The following is a 20707-nucleotide window of genomic DNA, read 5'->3' on the forward strand; positions in this document are numbered from 1 at the left end:
TGGACGCTAATTCTTTTGCACTTAAAACTGAATTATCAAGTTGGGACCCATTAGCTTTTCCTATTTATGACATAATCAATGCCCGTGCCAAATTTCAAGTTTCTATGACATCAGGATGTGAGAGAATTAGATTACGTACGTAAAATTTTGACGCTAATTCTTTTGCGCTAGAATTGAATAATCGAGTTGGGACCCATTAACTTTTCTGATTTATGACATAATAATCAATGCTCGTGCCAAATTTTAAGTGAGAGAATTAGATTGGGAATGTAAAATTTGGACGCCAGTTTTTTTGCGCTAGAATTGAATAATCGAGTTGGGACCCATTAACTTTTTCTATTTATGACTAGAGATGAGCGAACGTACTCGTCCGAGCTTGATGCTCGTTCGAGTATTAGCGTGTTCGAGATGCTCGTTATTCGAAACGAGCACCACGCGATGTTCGAGTTACTTTCACTTTCATCTCTGAGACGTTAGCGCGCTTTTCTGGCCAATAGAAAGACAGGGAAGGCATTACAACTTCCCCCTGCGACGTTCAAGCCCTATACCACCCCCCTGCAGTGAGTGGCTGGCGAGATCAGGTGTCACCCGAGTATAAAAATCGGCCCCTCCCGCGGCTCGCCACAGATTTGTTCTGACATAGAGGAGGGAAAGTGCTGTTGGTGCCGGAGCTGCTATAGGGAGAGTGTTAGGAGTATTTTAGGCTTCAAGAACCCCAACGGTCCTTCTTAGGGCCACATCTAACCATGTGCAGTACTGTGGAGGCTGCTTTTTGCAGTGTTGCACTTTTTTTTTTTTTGGTATATCGGCCGTGCAGAGCATTGCGCCCTGCAGTAATACTCCAGGGCCAGAAGTGGTGGTTAGGCAGGGACAGAAGACATATATTGTGAGGCAGGGACAGAAGACATATATTGATTGAATATAGGCAGTGGGCCTTTGCAAAAACATTTGGGGAAAAAAATCTATTTGGGCTGCCTGTGACTGTCCTCAGTGTTCTTGGTCTCTGCTGGGTGTAGTAGTCCTCCAAATTCATACGCAGCCAGCTAAGTGTTACAGCAGGCTTGCGCAAAATTATTTCCTGGCTCTGTCTGGGCTGTTAAATCACCGCTGTGTTGCAGTCCACAGTGCAACACTCTGCAGCTCTTTGACATACTCCAGGGCCAGTAGCGGTGAGGCAGGGACAGAAGACATATTGATTGAATATAGGCAGTGGGCCTTTGCAAAAACATTTGGGGAAAAAAATCTATTTGGGCTGCCTGTCACTGTCCTCAGTGTTCTGGGTCTCTACTGGGTGTAGTAGTCCTCCAAATTCATACACAGCCAGCTAAGTGTTAGAGCAGGCTTGCGCAAAATTATTTCCTGGCTCTGTCTGGGCTGTTAAATCACCGCTGTATTGCAGTCCACAGTGCAACACTCTGCAGTTCTTTGACATACTCCAGGGCCAGTAGCGGTGAGGCAGGGACAGAAGACATATTGATTGAATATAGGCAGTGGGCCTTTGCAAAAACATTAGGGGAAAAAAATCTATTTGGGCTGCCTGTGACTGTCCTCAGTGTTCTGGGTCTCTGCTGGGTGTAGTAGTCCTTCAAATTATTTCCTGGCGTTCCGTAAGCGAAGTGAGCCTCCAACCACGGGCCAATAAGCGGCACATTTAATTACAGCGTTCTGTTTCTGCACTATTGGTAATACACCATGCTGAGGGGTAGGGGTAGGCCTATAGGACGTGGACGCGGGCGAGGACGCGGAGGCCCAAGTCAGGGTGTGGGCACAGGCCGAGCCAGTGCGGTGGCCAGGGGTAGAGGCAGGGCCAGACCGAATAATCCACCAAATGTTTCCCAAAGCGCCCCCTCGCGCCATGCCACCCTGCAGAGGTCAAGGTGCTCAACGGTGTGGCAGTTTTTCACAGAGACGCCTGACGACCGACGAACAGTGGTGTGCAAGCTTTGTAGCGCCAAGATCAGCTGGGGAGCCACCACCACCAGCATGCGCAGGCATGTAATGGCCAAGCACCCCACAAGGTGGGCCGAAGGCCGTTCACCGCCTCTGGTTTGCACCACTGCCTCTCCCCCTGTGCCCCAACCTGCCACTGAGATCCAACCCCCCTCTGAGGACACAGGCACGAGTGCCTACCGGCCTGCACCCACACCCTCATCTCCGCTGTCCTTGGCCCCATTCAACAATGTCACTCAGAGCAGCGTCCAGACGTCGCTAGCGCCACTGTTTGAGCGCGAGCGCAAGTACGCCGCCACGCACCCGCACGCTCAAACGTTAAACGTGCACATTGCCAAATTGATCAGCCTGGAGATGCTGCCGTATAGGCTTGTGGAAACGGAGGCTTTCAAAAGCATGATGGCGGCGGCGGCCCCGCGCTACTCGGTTCCCAGTCGCCACTACTTTTCCCGATGTGCCGTCCCAGCCCTGCATGACCACGTCTCCCGCAACATTGTACGCGCCCTCACCAACGCGGTTACTGCCAAGGTCCACTTAACAACAGACACGTGGACAAGCACAGGCGGGCAGGGCCACTATATCTCCCTGACGGCACATTGGGTGAATTTAGTGGAGGCTGGGACAGAGTCAGAGCCTGGGACCGCTCACGTCCTACCCACCCCCCGAATTGCGTGCCCCAGCTCGGTGGTGGTATCTGCGGCGGTGTATGCTTCCTCCACTAAACCACCCTCCTCCTCCTCCTATGCAACCTCTGTCTCGCAATCAAGATGTGTCAGCAGCAGCACGTCGCCAGCAGTCGGTGTCGCGCGGCATGGCAGCACAGCGGTGGGCAAGCGTCAGCAGGCCGTGCTGAAACTACTCAGCTTAGGAGAGAAGAGGCAGACGGCCCACGAACTCCTGCAGGGTCTGACAGAGCAGACCGACCGCTGGCTTGCGCCGCTGAGCCTCCAACCGGGCATGGTCGTGTGTGACAACGGCTGTAACCTGGTGGCGGCTCTGCAGCTCGGCAGCCTCACGCACGTGCCATGCCTGGCACATGTCTTTAATTTGGTGGTTCAGCGCTTTCTGAAAAGCTACCCACACTTGTCATACCTGCTCGGAAAGGTGCGCCGGGTCAGCGCACATTTCCACAACTTCAAGACGGACGCTGCCACCCTGCGGACCCTGCAACATCGGTTTCATCTGCCAGTGCACCGATTGCTGTGCGACGTGCCCACACACTGGAACTCTACGCTCCACATGTTGGCCAGACTCTATGAGCAGCGTAGAGCTATTGCGGAATACCAACTCCAACATGGGCGGCGTAGTGGAGGTCAGCCTCCTCAATTATTTACAGAAGAGTGGGCCTGGTTGGCAGACATCTGCCAGGTCCTTGGAAACTTTGAGGAGTCTACCTAGATGGTGAGCGGGGATGCTGCAATCATTAGCGTCACCATTCCTCTGCTATGCCTCTTGAGAAGTTCCCTGCAAAGCATAAAGGCAGCCGCTTTGCGCTCGGAAACGGAGGCAGGGGAAGACAGTATGTCGCTGGATAGTCAGAGCACCCTCATGTCTATATCTCAGCGCGTTGAGGAGGAGGAGGAGGGGAAGAGATAGCTTGGCCCACTGCTGAGGGTACACATGCTGCTTGCCTGTCATCCTTTCAGCGTGTATGGCCAGAGGAGGAGGAGGAGGAGGAGGAGGGGGATGAGCATGAGGAGGAGGGGGAAGAGACAGCTTGGCCCACTGTTGAGGGTACACATGCTGCTTGCCTGTCATCCTTTCAGCGTGTATGGCCAGAGGAGGAGGAGGAGGAGGATCCTGAAAGTGATCTTCCTAGTGAGGACAGCCATGTGTTGCGTACAGGTACCCCGGCACACATGGCTGATTTCATGTTAGGATGCCTTTCTCGTGACCCTCGCGTTACACGCATTCTGGCCACTAGGGATTACTGGGTGTACACACTGCTCGACCCACGGTATAAGGAGAACCTTTCCACTCTCATTCCCGAAGAGGAAAGGGGTTCCAGAATGATGCTATACCACAGGGCGCTGGTGGACAAACTGATGGTAAACTTCCCATCCGACAGCGCTAGTGGCCGAAGGCGCAGTTCCGAGGGCCAGGTAGCAGGGGAGGCGCAGAGATCAGGCAGCATGTACAGCGCAGCAGGGGACCATTATCCAAGGCCTTTGCCAGCTTTCTGGCTCCCCAGCAAGACTGTGTCACCGGTCCCCAGTCAAGGCTGAGTTGGCGGGAGCACTGTAAAAGGATGGTGAGGGAGTACGTAGCCGATCGCACGACCGTCCTCGGTGACGCCTCTTCCCCCTACAACTACTGGGTGTCGAAGCTGGACACGTGGCCTGAACTCGCGCTGTATGCCCTGGAGGTGCTTGCTTGTCCTGCGGCTAGCGTCTTGTCAGAGAGTGTGTTTAGTGTGGCTGGGGGAATCATCACGGATAAGCGTACCCACCTGTCAACCGACAGTGCCGACAGGCTTACACTCATCAAGGTGAACAAAGCCTGGATTTCCCCAGACTTCTCTTCTTCACCAGCGGACAGCAGCGATACCTAAACAATACGTAGGCTGCACCCGCGGATGGAAGCATCGTTCTCTATCACCATCAAAAACGGGGACCTTTTTGCTTCATCAATCTGTGTATAATATTCCTCTTCCTCCTCCTGCTCCTCCTCCTGAAACCTCACATAATCACGCCGAACGGGCAATTTTTCTTAGGCCCACAAGGCTCAGTCATATAATTTTTCTAAACAATTTTTATACGTTTCAATGCTTATTAAAGCGTTGAAACGTTCACCTCAACCAATTTTTATTTTAACTGGGCTGCCTCCAGGCCTAGTTACCAATTAAGCCACATTAACCAAAGCGATTAATGGATTTCACCTGCCCTCTTGGTTGGGCATGGGCAATTTTTCTCAGGTACATTAGTACTGTTGGTACACCAATTTGTGGGGGCCCTCGCCTACAGTGTAATCAAATGAATTTTTAGCCCACCTGCATTACAGCTGACGTTACATCAGCTGTGTTGGGCACTGCAATGGGATATATTTATGTACCGCCGGTGGGTTCCAGGGAGCCACCCATGCCGTGGGTCCACAGGAAGTTGTAACTGCATGTGTCCACTTCTAAAGAACCCCAGTCTGACTGGGGCATACAGTGTGGGCCGAAGCCCACCTGCATTAAGCACGACATTACCTCAGCTGTGATGGGCAATGCAATGGGATATATTTATGTACCGCCGGTGGGTTCCAGGGAGCCACCCATGCCGTGGGTCCACAGGGAGTTGTAACTGCATGTGTCCACTTCTAAAGAACCCCAGTCTGACTGGGGCATGCAGTGTGGGCCGAAGCCCACCTGCATTAAACATGACATTACCTCAGCTGTGATGGGCAATGCTATGGGATATATTTATGTGCCGCCGGTGGCTTCCTGGCACCCACCCATGCTGTCGGTCCACAGGGACTTCACAATAGGGAGTTGTACCTGCCTGTGTCTATGAATTAAAAAGCCCGGTCAGGTTGGGGTATGCAGTGTGGGCCAAAGCCCACCTGCATTTAATCGGACGTTACCTCAGCTGTGATGGGCACTGCAATGGGATATGTTTATGTACAGCCGGTGGGTTTCAGGGAGCCACCCATGCTGTGCGTGCACACGGAATTCCCATTGCGGAGTTGTACCTGCCTGTGACTATTTATAAAAAACCACGGTCTGACTGGGGCATGCAGACACCTTGACAGAATGAATAGTGTGTGGCACATAGGTTCCCCATTGCTATGCCCACGTGTGCAGCTCCAGATGGAGGTGGCACAGGATTGGATGTCTCATTGCTTCTGTACAGCATTGTGGACTATCGCCCCACCCCTTTTAAAGAGGGTCGCTGCCTAGCCGTGCCAACCCTCTGCAGTGTGTGCCTGCTTTTCCTCTGGCAGACCCACTTATAAATAGACATGAGGGTGGCGTGGCATGAGGGCAGCTGAAGGCTGGGCAGGGACAATTTGGTGTGCGCTGTGGACACTGGGTCGTGGGGGGGGGGGTTGGGCAGCATGTAACCCAGGAGAAGTGGCAGCGGAGTGTCATGCAGGCAGTGATTGTGCTTTGTTGGAGGTAGTGTGGTGCTTAGCTAAGGTATGCATTGCTAATGAGGGCTTTTCAGAAGTAAAGGTTGTTGGGAGGGGGGGGCACTCTTGCCACTATTGTGGCTTAATAGTGGGACCTGGGAACTTGAGTTGCAGCCCAACATGTAGCCCCTCGCCTGCCCTATCCGTTTCTGTGTCGTTCCCATCACTTTCTTGAATTGCCCAGATTTTCACAAATGAAAACCTTAGCGAGCATCGGCAATATACAAAAATGCTCGGGTCGCCCATTGACTTCAATGGGGTTCGTTACTCGAAACGAACCCTCGAGCATCGCGAAAAGTTCGTCCCGAGTAACGAGCACCCGAGCATTTTGGTGCTTGCTCATCTCTATTTATGACATAATCAATGCCCGTGCCAAATTTCAAATTTCTATGACATCGAGAAGTGAAACAATTAGATTCCGTACGTAAAATTTGGACGCTAATTCTTTTGTGCTTAGAATTGAATAATCGAGTTGGGACCCATTAGCTTTTCCTATTTATAACATAATCAATGCTCGTGCCAAATTTCAAGTTTCTATGACATCGGGAAGGGAGAGAATTAGATAACATACGTTAAATTTGGACGCTAATTCTTTTGCGCTTAGAGTTGAATAATTGAGTTGGGACCCATTACCTCTTCCTATATATGACATAATCAATGGTTGTGCCAAATTTATTGGCAAGTTAGTGAGTCAGTGAGGGCTTTCGTCATATATATATATGATATATATATAGATATATAGATTATAGACAGTGAACCTCCACAGTTTTTTTTATATAGACATAAATCCATGTTTTGTTTTACAATATGCTCTTAGCTTTCAAATATTTTTGTTCAATATATTTTAAATTGCTGCTGGTTGACATATTGTTTCTTTAGAGAATTCTAGTTCAAAACAATAACTCGTTTCCTATAGAAATCTGTACGTGCTATGGGCACTGTTGTTGGTATACTACGTGCTATATTATATGGCCGCAAATTATTAATAAAATGACTTTTTTTTCCCCAACAAAACCAGCAAAGCATTAAAACCACTTTCCATTGTTATTATGCAACTGGTACTTTATGAATAACATTTGTTGGAATTTTTTCAGTTTTTTTTTTATTTTTATTTTGTTTCTTTCATTGGGTCCATTCATGCTAACATTTAACCAGTCATCTGGAGTGCATGTTAGCCTTTACTAATTTCTACCTATATCACCCCTATCCAATATTGACTTAAATAAATGTATGTATAGTGTATCCTTAGCAAGTACAGAGGAAGAGGTTCACCAAGCCTTAAAATGCATTTATATGATGGTTTTAATTAAAAAATAGAGATTTTTGGCAATAAACAATTTTATGTAATTATATTATGCCTGGAGGTTGCACCACATACCCAAGATAATTTTTTTTATTTCTTTACAGAAAGGAATAGATTCCTAATTCTCAAACACTCTGATCTCTCTGAAATTTACACCTCCATCAGTATTGATGATCTAAATATTCCTGATTAGGCAGCAATTCAGGATATTGCGAGTCTCCCGTCAATACCATGGGAAACAGTTCAACCCGAAAAACAAGATAAATCCCGGAAATGCTCTAGTAAACTTACTTCTAAAACAATCAACATGGATTCTCCCTAATATCTTCAACCATGACTCACTGTTGATTACCAGGAGAGACTTCAACATGGATGCCAACATGAACAACCTTTAAATTGATGCCCCCTGTTTATATTAAAAACTCTAATTGGTTCTAAGATCTACATCTTCTTATTCGCTTTTCTTATGGACTGCAAGTCAACCTTCTCTTCTGAATTTTATGAATTGCTCACCATCTCTGTGAATCTTTTATGTCTTAATTTTTGCAATATTAATGTAGTCTCCTGAACATTATTTCTTCTTTAAAAAGTATTGTTAATTCCACTCTTCTCTTTTCTCCATTTATCCGTTCCCTACCCCTCCTCTCTCGCCCGATGCATCCTCCCCTTTTTCTAACATTCTGTTCTAACCTTTGAGCAGCTTTAGATTCACCACAAGTTAATAATTTTTAGAACTAATGGTCTTTATAAAGTTCCTACCGGTCTCTGGATATTACACAGCCATAATTGTTGAAGTGTTACTAGTAGAGATGAGCGAGCATACTCGCTAAGGCAAACTACTCGAGCGAGTAATGCCTTATGCGAGTACCTGCCCGCTCGTCTCAAAAGATTCGGGTGCTTGCGGGGGAGAGCAGGGAGGAACGGGGTGGACATACGTTCTGTGTACAGCCCCTTCTGATTCAACAGAATAATTTTATGCTCCAGTTAACAGAAAAAGATAAATAACTTGAATCTTTTATGCAGAATTTACAGTAGTTATTCTGACTTTGACTAGTGGTTACTAGAGATGAGCGAGCACGCTCAGTAAGGTCAGTTACTTGAGCGAGCATCGCTCTTCTATAGTAACTGCCTTCTCATCCGAGCATGCTCGGGTGATCGGCAGAGGGAGAAAGGGAGACTTCTAAAATATTTGCTGAAGGAATAAGTATTGTTGAAGGTAACCTTATTCTAGCACTAAATTCCCTCTTTGACAGTTCTAAACAGACATCTTCTATTTCCTACGCTGCCCTTACAAAATTGAAGAAACTCTTAACTGATATGAATTTGATTGATATATGGCACATGCAGCACCCTTCCGACACAAATTATACCTTCTTCTTCTGGTTAGTCTAATGTGCAATAAGATTTATATATCTGTTCATTAGTGACAGATTCTTACCTTTATTATGTTCCTTTTAAACAGGTTCCATTACGCTCGCGGAACAGGCTCCTACCTCTTTGTCTCTCTATTTCTCCCACATTCCTCCTCGTTCTTGGACATAAACCCTAAATTAACCCCGTGCGCACAGGAGTACCGCACACAGCTGGTGTACCGCATCACGGTGGCCAGGAGAGGTCACAAAGACCGGGGCTCTTCTGCGCCACACCCCCACAGCCCGGGTACTAGGACCGGTAGTGTGGGCACAAAGTCCCCCCAGAGCCGCCGGACCTGACAGTGCATTTACGAGGAGAACTTATTGTACTAGGTGCAAGATTTAGGAAACAACGCCCATCTAAACTTAATTCCTTGTACGCTCAGATCTCTACTTTGGAGAATGTTGGTAAACTTTCCAAGGCGCTGGAGGTACAAGACAAGCTCTCCAATCTTCAAAGAGAGCTCCAAAATGTACTAAATATACGCTCAGTGTGGTTATACTAGACAAGCTCTTTTAAATTTTATGCACATGGTAATAGAAGCTCAAAAGTCATGCCCACCATGTTTAAGAAACAAAACGAAAAGTAATTCATTGTAACGATTAGATCTCCCAAATATGGCTTAGCTACTTAAACTGATGAGGTAAGAAAGGAATTCTTAAACTTCTGTAGCTCTCTGTATGATCTCCCTGATCACTCACACACCCTCAATTCCAACTTTCTAAATTCCATTAACCTATACTCATTCTTGGAGGAGGAGAGGGGACTCCTGTTGGAACCCTTTACCACTAAGGAACTTTCCAATTTACTAAATTTGTTTAATGATGGGAAAGCACCTTGCCCTGATGGCTTTTCAGGTGGTCACTGTAAGAAATTCCAATCCATTCTCTTACCTAGATTTTTAAATGTTTTGAGAGATTCTTGTGGAGGAGGATGATGAGACACAGTTGTCTGTCAGTAAGGTAGTAGTAAGAGCAGTAAGTCTGAGGGAGGAGCGCACAGAGGATTCAGAGGAAGAGCTGCTAGACAATGAGGTGACTGACCCCACCTGGCTTGCTAAGCCTACTGAAAAGAGGGCTTCAGAGGGGGAGGCAAGTGCAGCAGCAGGACAGGTTGGAAGAGGCAGTGGGGTGGTCAGAGGGAGAGGGAGAGCCAATGATCCCCCAACCGCTTCACACTGCACCTCCTCACTGAAAGCCTCCGTGCAGAGGGCTAGGTGTTCAAAGGTGTGGATGTGTGGACACAAGCATTGGAGCGATAGCGGAAATATGCTGCCACCCACCCGCATGCACAAGCTTTAAACGTGCACATTGCCAAATTAATCAGCCTGGAGATGCTGCCATACAGGCTTGTGGAAACAGAGGCTTTCAAAAACATGATGGCGGGCAGGGACACTATATCTCCCTGACGGCACATTGGATGAACTTGGTGGAGGCTGGGACCGAGTCATAGCCTGCAACAACTGACGTGCTACCCACACAGAGGATAGCGGGTCCCACCTTGGTGATGGTTTTTGCAGCGTATTATGCCACCTCCTCCAACCCCCCTCCTTCTCCGCCACCGTCACCTCTCATTTAAGAAGTGTGAGCCAGCAGAGGGGAAGCATCAGCAAGCCATGCTGAAACAAATCAGCTTAGGTAACAAGAGGTACACATCCCCTGAGCTGTTACAGGGTCTGACGGAGCAGACCGACCTCTGGCATTCGCCGCTCAGCCTCCAACCGGGCATGGTCATGTGTGACAATGGCCATAACCTGGTGGCAGCTCTGCAGCTTGGCAGCCTCACACATGTGCCATGCCTGGCCCACTTCTTCAATCTGGTGGTTACCCCCACTTGTCTGACCTGCTTGGCAAGGTACGCTGCATGTGTGCACATTTCTGCAAGTCTACCACGGATGCTGCCACCCTCAGGACACTGCAACATCTGTTTCAGCTGCCAGAGCACCAACTGCTAGGCGACGTGCCCACACGCTGGAATTCTACGCTGCACATGTGGGCCAGGCATTACGAGCAGTGTAGAGCAATTGTGGAATACCAGCTGCAATATGGCAGGCGGAGTGGTAGTAAGCCTCCACAATTCTTCACAGAGGAGTGGGCATGGATGGCAGACATCTGTCAGGTCCTCAAAAACTTTAAGGAGTCTACCCAAATGGTGAGCGGCGATGTGGCCATAATTAGCGTTACCATCCCGCTGCTTTGCCTGCCGAGAAGTTCGCTGTTAAGCATAAAGGCCGACGCTTTGCGGTTAGAACAGGAGATGGGGGATGACAGTATGTCACTTGACAGCCAGACCACCCTCCCGTCTGTATCTCGGCGCCTTTTGGAGGAGGAGGGGGAGGCGGAGGAGGAGTAGAAGGAAGAGACTGCTGCCCACCCTGCAGAGGGTACCCATGCTGCTTCCTTCTCATCTGTTCAGCGTGTATGGGCTGAAGAGGAGGAGCATCCTCCTAGTGAGGACAGCGATGTGTTGTGTACTGGGACTCTGGCACACATGGCTGACTTCATGTTAGTTTGCCTTTCCCGCGACCCTCGCATTAGACGCATTCTGGCCAACACAAATTACTGGGTGTACACCCTTCTCGACCCACGGTATAAGGAGAACCTTTCCACTCTCATTCCCAAAGAGGAAAGGGGTACAAGAGTGATGCAATACCACAGGGCCCTGGTGGAAAAAGGGATGCTTAAGTTCCCATCTGATAGCACTAGCAGTAGAAGACGCAGTTCAGAGGGCCAACTAGCAGGGGAGGTGCAGGGATAAGGCAGCATGTCCATCGCAGGCAGGGGAACACTCTCCAAGGCCTTTGCCAGTTTTATGGCTCCCCAGCAAGACTGTGTCACAATTCCCCAGTCAAGACTGAGTCAGAGGGAGCATTGTAAAAAGCTGGTGAGGGAGTACATAGCCAACCATACCACCATCCTCCGTGATGCCTCTGCTCCATACAACTATTGGGTGTCAAAGCTGGACACGTGGCACGAACTTGCGCTGTACGCCCTGGAGGTGTTGGCCTGGCCTATCGCTAGTGTCTTGTAAGAGAGGGCGTTTAGTGCAGCTGGGGGGATCATCACGGATAAGCGTACCTGCCTGTCAACTGCCAGCGCCGACATGCTTACACTCATTAAGACGAACAAATGCTGGATTTCCCCAGACGTCTCTTCTCCACCAGTGGAAAGCAGCGGATCATAAAGATTCTTTTAGCTGCGACAGGAGAAATATGCATCCTCCATCACCCCAAAAAAGGGAGAAGTAGCTTGGTCTATCCCTCTCTGATCTTTCTCCTCCTCCTCCTCCTCCTCCTAAACCAGCATGTCATCACGCTGAACTGCCAATTTTTCTGCGGGCCAAAATGCTTCATTAAAACCAACTTTTTTAGAGGGCTGCCTTCAGGCTCTGCTACAAATTAAGCAACAATGAGCTGTATCTTTACAAAACGTTTATGGGTTTCAACTACCCTCGGGGTAAACCAATTTTTCAGGGGTACACTTGTACTCTTGGTACACCAATTTTTCAGGCCATTGCCAATACTGTTAGCAAACTAATTTTTCCAGGCTTCACCTAAACTCTTGGTAAACACATTTTTACAGCTGTTCGCCTATATTCTTGGCACACCAATGTTACTGGGGTTCGCCTATACTATTGCTTCAGAAATGTTACTGGGGTCTGCCTATACAGTTTTTTTTTTTTTTAGTTTGTTAGCAAACTAATTTTTCTGGGCTTCGCCTATATTGTTGGTAAACACATTTTTTCAGGTGTTCGCCTACACTGTTGGTACACCAATGTTTCAGGGGTCCGCCGATACACTTGCTACAGAAATGTTTCAGGGGTCCACCTATACTGTGGGTGCACAAAGCCTTTCCCATTGCGTTGCTCAGCTATCTGACACATACACATAATGAATTGGGCAGAAGTGTGGGCAGAGGCTGCGGTTCCGGGCGGGGTGAAACTCTGCCATGTTTGGGCACTCTCTTTTCCTCCTGTTTAATACTGTCCTTGGGTTTCATGGGCTCGCCTATGCTGTGGGTGTCCAGCTGTCTGGCACAAATACACTGTATGACTTGGGTAGGGTGCAGACTGCTTTCCCATTGCATTGTTCAGCTATCTGACACATACACAGAATGAATTGTGTGGGGACACATGGGTTTCCCATAGCTATGTAACTCACAGCACTTTGGGTCGCACAAGGTGGAGGCTACTCACACAAAGTGGTGATTGGCCTTGGTTGCAGCTAGTCAGGTGCTTATCTAAGATGTGCCAGCATGTGTGCCTTGCTGCTTATGGTCTGTCCCAAGTAAATTGTTAGGGGGGTGACCGCCAGGCTCTTGCCCCCAGTTTGACCGAATAGTGCGACCTGGGAGCCTCAGATGCACCCATGCATGCTGCCCCTGCCGTTCCCTATCCGTTTCTGCTGTGTTTCCATGACTCTCATGTTTTCAGGTGTTTCACACAACTTCCCCTATGCGGAGCATGGGTCAGCTTGAAAAACGCTCGAGTCCCCCATTGACTTCATTGGGGCTCAGTACTCAAAACGAGTACTCTTGAGCATTACGAAACGTTCGACTCGAGTAACGAGCACCCGAGCATTTTGGTACTCGCTCATCTCTATTCATCACCTATCTCCGTGATTTTCAAATTCTCCTCATTGCAGTGGCCAGAAGAGCATATAAAATACTTAGGCACTCTTCTTACTAAATTTCCTCATTAATCTGAAAAAAATCAAAATACAGCTAAAACACACACACAGTCTCTCTCTGCTGTCTTGCGTGGGAAGGAAAAATTTATTAAAGTCTTTTATTTTCCCACAATTACTCTATGTTTTAGAAATGGTTCCAATCCCTATCCCACACTCCTTTCCCCTAAAATTAGACAAAGCTTCTCTTGTTTTCTTTGGAATTGTAAAACACAAGATTACCAATAGATTATTGATTTTCTTATAAAGCAGTCCATATGAGCAGGTGGCTACACCTCACAAGGTTGAATGACAATCCCTCCCATATCTCTTTGGAGAAAACTTTTCTAGGTTCCCAGCTTTAGGGCTATCTGTAGTATCCAACAAACAAAATGAGCTAGCTGCAAAAAAATAGTACTCTTACCAAGGAAACTATTTAGTCTTTCACTGTACTCAGGAAATATTGGGATAAAATCCCCTCAAATTGTGTTTTGTTTTTTAAATATGCAATGGCAGAATTATTTTGGAGAGGCTGGGTCATTAAGAAAACACAAAAGTGCCAAAACTGTTCAGAACGTCTTGTGCACTCCATAATGGTAGATATAAACTCTGGCTTGCACTGATAAAAAAAAATCCTCACACAGTGCACCAAATAAAAGAAAGTTAAGTATGTCAGAATATGGCAATAGAAGGTAATGCATTTACTTTTAGAAAATGTTTGTTTTTTAAAAGGATAAAAACATTATCCTTATAATTATATTAAAAAATTATATAGATTTGGTATTGTCGTAATTGTAGAATAAATTTAAGAAGCCATTTTTAGCATACCATAAATAGCATAAACAAGAGCGAAAAAATGGGACAATTGTGTTTCCTTCCATATCACCAGAATTAAAATTTTGTAAAAGTGCTTCAATACATTATATGGCCCATTAAATGACAAAGAAAAAATAACGTAAATAAAATTATATATATATTCTTGTCCTAAACTATAGAATAACTATGGATACAGATAAATATAAAAGGAAAAAAAAAAAAAACGGCTAAGACTATTGAAAAGCAAGGGTGAAAAACTGAAAGCAGGAAAGTGGTTATAACTCCAAGGAGTTAATGAATGGAGTGCATCCTGGAGGACACACTGTAGTTCTAAAGTTGTAGAAAAACTACAGGTCGCAGCATACCCTGACAGCATCACTGCTCTAAAAGCTATTAGATATTGGATATGATAGAACATTGCATGAAAAGCTCTATTACCAGAGTAGACATTACCTGCACTGCCTTCAGTGAACGCGCCAAGGTGCAGCTTATACTTGTCAACTTCTCCTGATAGAGAAAATGAAGCATAAGCAGCAAAACTGCGTTCATTTTCAAAATCCGTCAGATCGATTCGAAGTTTATGGGTTCCTAGAAAGTTAAACACATACAAAGTCAGTTCATACATACTCTGATGGTAGGGTTGCCAACTTTGTTGCCAAAAAATATTGACGAATGTAAACAGGGGTGTGGTTAGGGGGTGGCTTATAACATAATTTTACCTCCTAGTGGTCATAGTGCATCCCCTTATTGGCCCTAATAGAGCAAATTTTGAAATCTCATATAATCATATTTAATTCACAGTAGAACATAGAATATATATCAGAAGTTGAAAGTGAGACATTTTTCCATCTCATTTTTCATAAAATTAACTCATTTAAGAATTGGCAGCAACTCATCTTTAAAAAGTTGGGACAGGGCCATATCTACCATTGTGTAGCGTCAACTCTTCTTTTTCTAACAGTGTATAAATGTCTGGGAAGATAGGAGACCAATTCTTGGAGTGTTGAGAGAGGAATGTTCTCCCATTCTTGTCTGAAGTAGGATTCTAGCTACTCAACATTCCTGGGTCTTCTTTGCCAGATTTTTTGTTTTAACACTGCAAAAGTTTTCTATTGGTGAAAGGTCTGGACTGCAGACAGGCCAGTTCAGCTACGCAATATTCCTTCCATCCATCACTAACTCCAGCTATTCTACATGGGTTATGGGACACGCTGGAGGCCTGACCTGAGGAATGTGGGCCAACACCCTTAGACACTTTGTCCTTGAGCTGTTCTTGCTGGTGGTGGTGCAACTGCTGCTCTCTTCCTCACAAAACCATTTTTTAAGCACACAAAACAGCTGTAGTTCTATAGCTCTTCCTTGGAGAAAGCCCGTGCTTGGCTGTTCTGTTCACCTGGTAGAATTTGTCCTTTGCAAACGCTAAGATTTCTTTTAAAACAAGCACAACATCTGCTGTCTCTTTTAGAGCAATTTTGGGCAACTCTTGGGGTGCTTTTCCTTGTAGGAGCTGGAGAAGTTGGAGTCCTATGCTTGAGTGTTGTGTTCACCTGGTAGAATTTGTCCTTGTAAAATTTATAACACTGAATTTAAAACAAGCATCACACCTGCTGTCTTCTTTGGCACAATTTGTGATCTAACAAACCCTGTGTGGGCATTCTTTTGTTTTCAGTGACAACTGTGTGCTACAAGTGACCCCTATACCATTGTACACTAGTTTTACCAATTTTTTGGAGATGCACAGTGTTCCCCAGATGTGTGGCTGTATTTCCATGCAATTTGGTGGGTGCTTTGGCTGCATTAGCTACTTTTTGTAGTGTAAATCGGTAAATCAGATTTTTACTCCTACTGACATTAATGAAAGTCAAAACCGACTGTCCCAATTCATTATGGTTTTTGTATAATTGTCCCAAAACCAACAAACTTATTTTTCCACTGATCGCTAGTTGTAATTGTACACCCCTTAGTGGCCCTAATAGTGATAGTGGTACCAACAGTAATAGTGGCCCCCAATAGTGGCCCAAATAATAATGCACCCCCAATAGTAGTGGTGTGCCCCCTAGAGTGACCCCAATGATTAGTGTGCCCCCTCAATGCCCTCCTTGCCCTTGGGCAACAACCATAGCTGCAAGTATTTTACTTTCTGCAGCACCTATGGTCCAGTCATCACGGCTGCAGTATGCAGAAACCCTGCATCCTCCCCTGGTGTCTGTGCTGGGTACTGTGTGCACATGAATGCAGATGCCAAGTGAGGGAGCGACGTCGCTGCATACAGCAGCTGTGGCAGAATGCAGATGCTGGGGGGAGGAGGCAGGGTCTGAAACAGAGCTGCTTCAGTGAGTAAACTACTTGAAGCCATGTTAGTTTCTCGGTCGTACTCACAGGAAGCAATTATTTTTTACTGGCCATCAATATGGCCGGTGAAAAACAAGTTCAAAAATACATAACACAACTTTATTTTCATCTGGTTAGTAAGTAGTATTTACCCCGACTTAGCTTGATCGTTCTCAGGTGCTCAGGCTGACCATGAGTCAAATGGCTTAAATAGCAAACACAAAGGAAAAAAGTGGACTCCTGGAAAAACACTTCTTCTATTCCAAAAAATCCATAAAATTACAAATGGTAGGTAACATGTAACGCCGTGTCTACAGTCAGACATGTAATTGATTTTAAGGGGGAGAATCATGTGAATGTATTAGCTGTGATTGAGAAATAAGTGTCTTTTGAAACATGTCTGAGCGTTACACAATACCTACCATTTCTGATTTTATTAATTTTTTTGAATCTAAGATGTGCTTTTAAGAAGACAGATTTTTTTTTTCCTTTGTTAAAAAATAAATACCTGCTCCGGCCATGGAACTTGGCTTGGCTGGGTGTCAACCCTACCTGATGGGTAACAATTAAGAAAAGGGAGTGCAGTGAACTATAAAGAGAAAGGAGTGCAGTGATCTGCAGTTCCACACTAAAAACTTATAGTGTGTCACAATATGAGCAGACTTGTCCACAGTAATGAGATTGGATACATGTAGATGCAATTGTTACCTGAAGATGTGAGACGGTGAATATTATCGTTTCCCAGCCAGAACTCACTTGGTTGGTTGCCAAACCCTCGCTTGTAATCATTCCACCCTCTGAAAAAATTCACACTCCCATCATACCGCCTCTGAAAAACCTATAGACAGGGGCAAGGTAAATATAACAGTGGAGATGGAGTCAGAGCTTTTGCTTAGAGGGTCACGGTAAGGAAAAAGCAAAATCTATTTTATTACTTACAATCCATCCTCCTCCATCTGTATCCATATCACACAAGACTGTAATTGGATAATCTCCATCTGGGTATATTTTGTACCATCCACTGATAAATGTTCCTTGGTCCAGCAGTTCCTTGCAATTTTGAGGTGCTTGAAGAAATAGAAGCTTTGTTGGTGTGTACCAGTGGTGATATAATGAATACAATAACATTAGTAGATTTCTACCGCCGAAAAGTGGGTTCTATAGGCAAGGAAATAGTTACATGTCATACTTCTATTATGTGGCCCAGAGAGCTAAGACAGCAGAAATGTGTTGGCCCTGGACTCTGGCTCCAGATTGAGGGGGCACAGGGTTGTCACACAGTCCTTCTTGATTAGCCAGGCTCTGAGGAGTTTCCGGAGGGATAGGGTTCAGTCAGATAGACTGAGGCCTGTGTCCTTTTTGTTACTGGAGTGATTTGGGAAGCTGTTGTCTTCAGTCTTTACTAGAGATGAGCGAGCACCAAAATGCTCGGGTGCTCGTTACTCGGAACGAACTTTTCGCGATGCTCGAGGGTTCGTTTCGAATAACGAACCCCATTGAAGTCAATGGGCGACCCGAGCATTTTTGTATTTCGCCGATGCTCGCTAAGGTTTTCATGTGTGAAAATCTGGGCAATTCAAGAAAGTGATGGGAACGACACAGCAACGGATAGGGCAGGCGTTCTCAGGCTGCATCTCAAGTTCCCACAGGTCCCACTATTAAGCCACAATAGCGGCAAGAGTGGCCCCCCCCCTCCCAAAAACTTTTACTTCTGAAAAGCCCTCATTAGCATGGCATACCTTTGCTAAGCACCACACTACCTCCAACAAAGCACAATCACTGCCTGCATGACACTCCACTGCCACTTCTCCTGGGTTACATGCTGCCCAACCGCCCCCCCCGCTCCCCCCCACAGCGCACACCAAAGTGTCCCTGCGCAGCCTTCAGCTGCCCTCATGCCACACCACCCTCATGTCTATTTAGAAGTGCGTCTGCCATGACGAGGAACCGCAGGCACACACTGCAGAGGGTTGGCACGGCTAGGCAGCGACCCTCTTTAAAAGGGGCGGGGCGATAGCCCACAATGCTGTACAGAAGCAATGAGAAATAGAATCCTGTGCCACCGCCATCAGGAGCTGCACACGTGGGCATAGCAATGGGGAACCTATGTGCCACACACTATTCATTCTGTCAAGGTGTCTCTGCATGCCCCAGTCAGACCGGGCTTTTTAATTCATAGACACAGGCAGGTACAACTCCCTATTGTGAAGTCCCTGTCGACCGACAGCATGGGTGGCTCCCTGGAACCCACCGGCGATACACAAAAATATCCCATTGCATTGCCCAACACAGCTGAGGTAGTAATGTCGTGCTTAATGCAGGTGGGCTTCGGCCCACACTGCATGCCCCAGTCAGACAGGGGTTCTTTACAAGTGGAAACAGATGCATTTATAATTCCCTGTGGACCCACAGCATGGGTGGGTGCCAGGAAGCCACCGGCGGTACATAAATATATCCCATTGCATTGCCCATCACAGCTGAGGTAATGTCATGTTTAATGCAAGTGGGCTTCGGCCCACACTGCATTCCCCAGTCAGACTGGGGTTCTTTACAAGTGGAAACAGATGCATTTATAACTCCCTGTGGACCCACAGCATGGGTGGCTCCCTGGAACCCACCGGCGGTACATAGAAATATCCCATTGCAGTGCCCAACACAGCTGAGGTAGTAATGTCGTGCTTAATGCAGGTGGGCTTCGGCCCACACTGCATGCCCCAGTCAGACTGGGGTTCTTTAGAAGTGGAAACAGATGCATTTATAATTCCCTGTGGACCCACAGCATGGGTGGCTCCCTGGAACCCACCGGCGGTACATAAAAATATCCCATTGCAGTGCCCATCACAGCTGAGGTAGTAATGTCATGCTTAATGCAGGTGGGCTTCGGCCCACACTGCATGCCCCAGTCAGACTGGGGCTCTTTACAAGTGGAAACAGATGCATTTATAATTCCCTGTGGACCCACAGCATGGGTGGGTGCCAGGAAGCCACCGGCGGTACATAAATATATCCCATTGCATTGCCCATCACAGTTGAGGTAATGTCATGTTTAATGCAAGTGGGCTTCGGCCCACACTGCATGCCCCAGTCAGACTGGGGCTCTTTAGAAGTGGACACATGTAGTTACAACTCCGTGTGGACCCACGGCATGGGTGGCTCCCTGGAACCTACCGGCGGTACATAAATATATCCCATTGCAGTGCCCAACACAGCTGATGTAACGTCAGCTGTAATGCAGGTGGGCAAAAAATTAATTGGATTACACTGTAGGCGAGGGCCCACAAAAATTGGTGTACCAACAGTACTAATGTACCTCAGAAAAATTGCCCATGCCCAACCAAGATGGCAGGTGAAACCTATTAATCGCTTTGGTTAATGTGGCTTAAGTGGTAACTAGGCCTGGAGGCAGCCCAGTTTAATGAAAAATTGGTTCAAGTTAAACTTTCAGCGCTTTTAAGAGCATTGAAACGTATAAAAATTGTTTAGAAAAATTATATGAGAGAGCCTTGTGGCCCTAAGAAAAATTGCCCGTTCGGCGTGATTACGTGAGGTTTCAGGAGGAGGAGCAGGAGAAGGAGGAGGAGGAATATTATACACAGATTGATGAAGCAGAAATGTCCCCGTTTTGGATGGTGAGAGAGAACGATGCTTCCATCCGCGGGTGCATAATACGTATTGCTTAGGTATCGCTGCTGTCCGCTGGTGCAGAAGAGAAGTCTGGGGAAATCCAGGCTTTGTTCATCTTGATGAGTGTAAGCCTGTCGGCACTGTCGGTTGACAGGTGGGTACGCTTATCCGTGATGATTCCCCAGCCACACTAAACACACTCTCTGACAAGACGCTAGCCGCAGGACAAGCAAGCACCTCCAGGGCATACAGCGCGAGCTCAGGCCACGTGTCCAGCTTCGACACCCAGTAGTTGTAGGGGGCAGAGGCGTCACGGAGGACGGTCGTGCGATCGGCTACGTACTCCCTCACCATCCTTTTACAGTGCTCCCGCCGACTCAGCCGTGACTGGGGAGCGGTGACACAGTCGTGCTGGGGAGCCATAAAGCTGGCAAAGGCCTTGGAGAATGTTCCCCTGCCTGCGCTGTACATGCTGCCTGATCTCTGCGCCTCCC

General features: G+C 47.0%; 1 protein-coding gene across 1 annotated transcript in view; it reads right to left on the bottom strand.

Moving 5' to 3' along the window:
- Window positions 1-20707, bottom strand: part of LOC136621254 (ficolin-1-B-like) — a 62393-nt gene that overhangs the window by 18934 nt on the left and 22752 nt on the right. The window contains exons 6-8 of the mRNA XM_066596609.1: window positions 17529-17656; window positions 17298-17427; window positions 14712-14846 (exon numbers count right to left, since the gene is read on the bottom strand). Of these exons, the coding sequence (XP_066452706.1) occupies window positions 14712-14846; window positions 17298-17427; window positions 17529-17656 (393 nt within the window). The remainder of the gene's footprint in view (window positions 1-14711; window positions 14847-17297; window positions 17428-17528; window positions 17657-20707) is intronic.

This window comes from Eleutherodactylus coqui, chromosome 3 (genome assembly GCF_035609145.1).
Source record: "Eleutherodactylus coqui strain aEleCoq1 chromosome 3, aEleCoq1.hap1, whole genome shotgun sequence".
NCBI classification, from domain to species: Eukaryota; Metazoa; Chordata; class Amphibia; order Anura; family Eleutherodactylidae; genus Eleutherodactylus; species Eleutherodactylus coqui.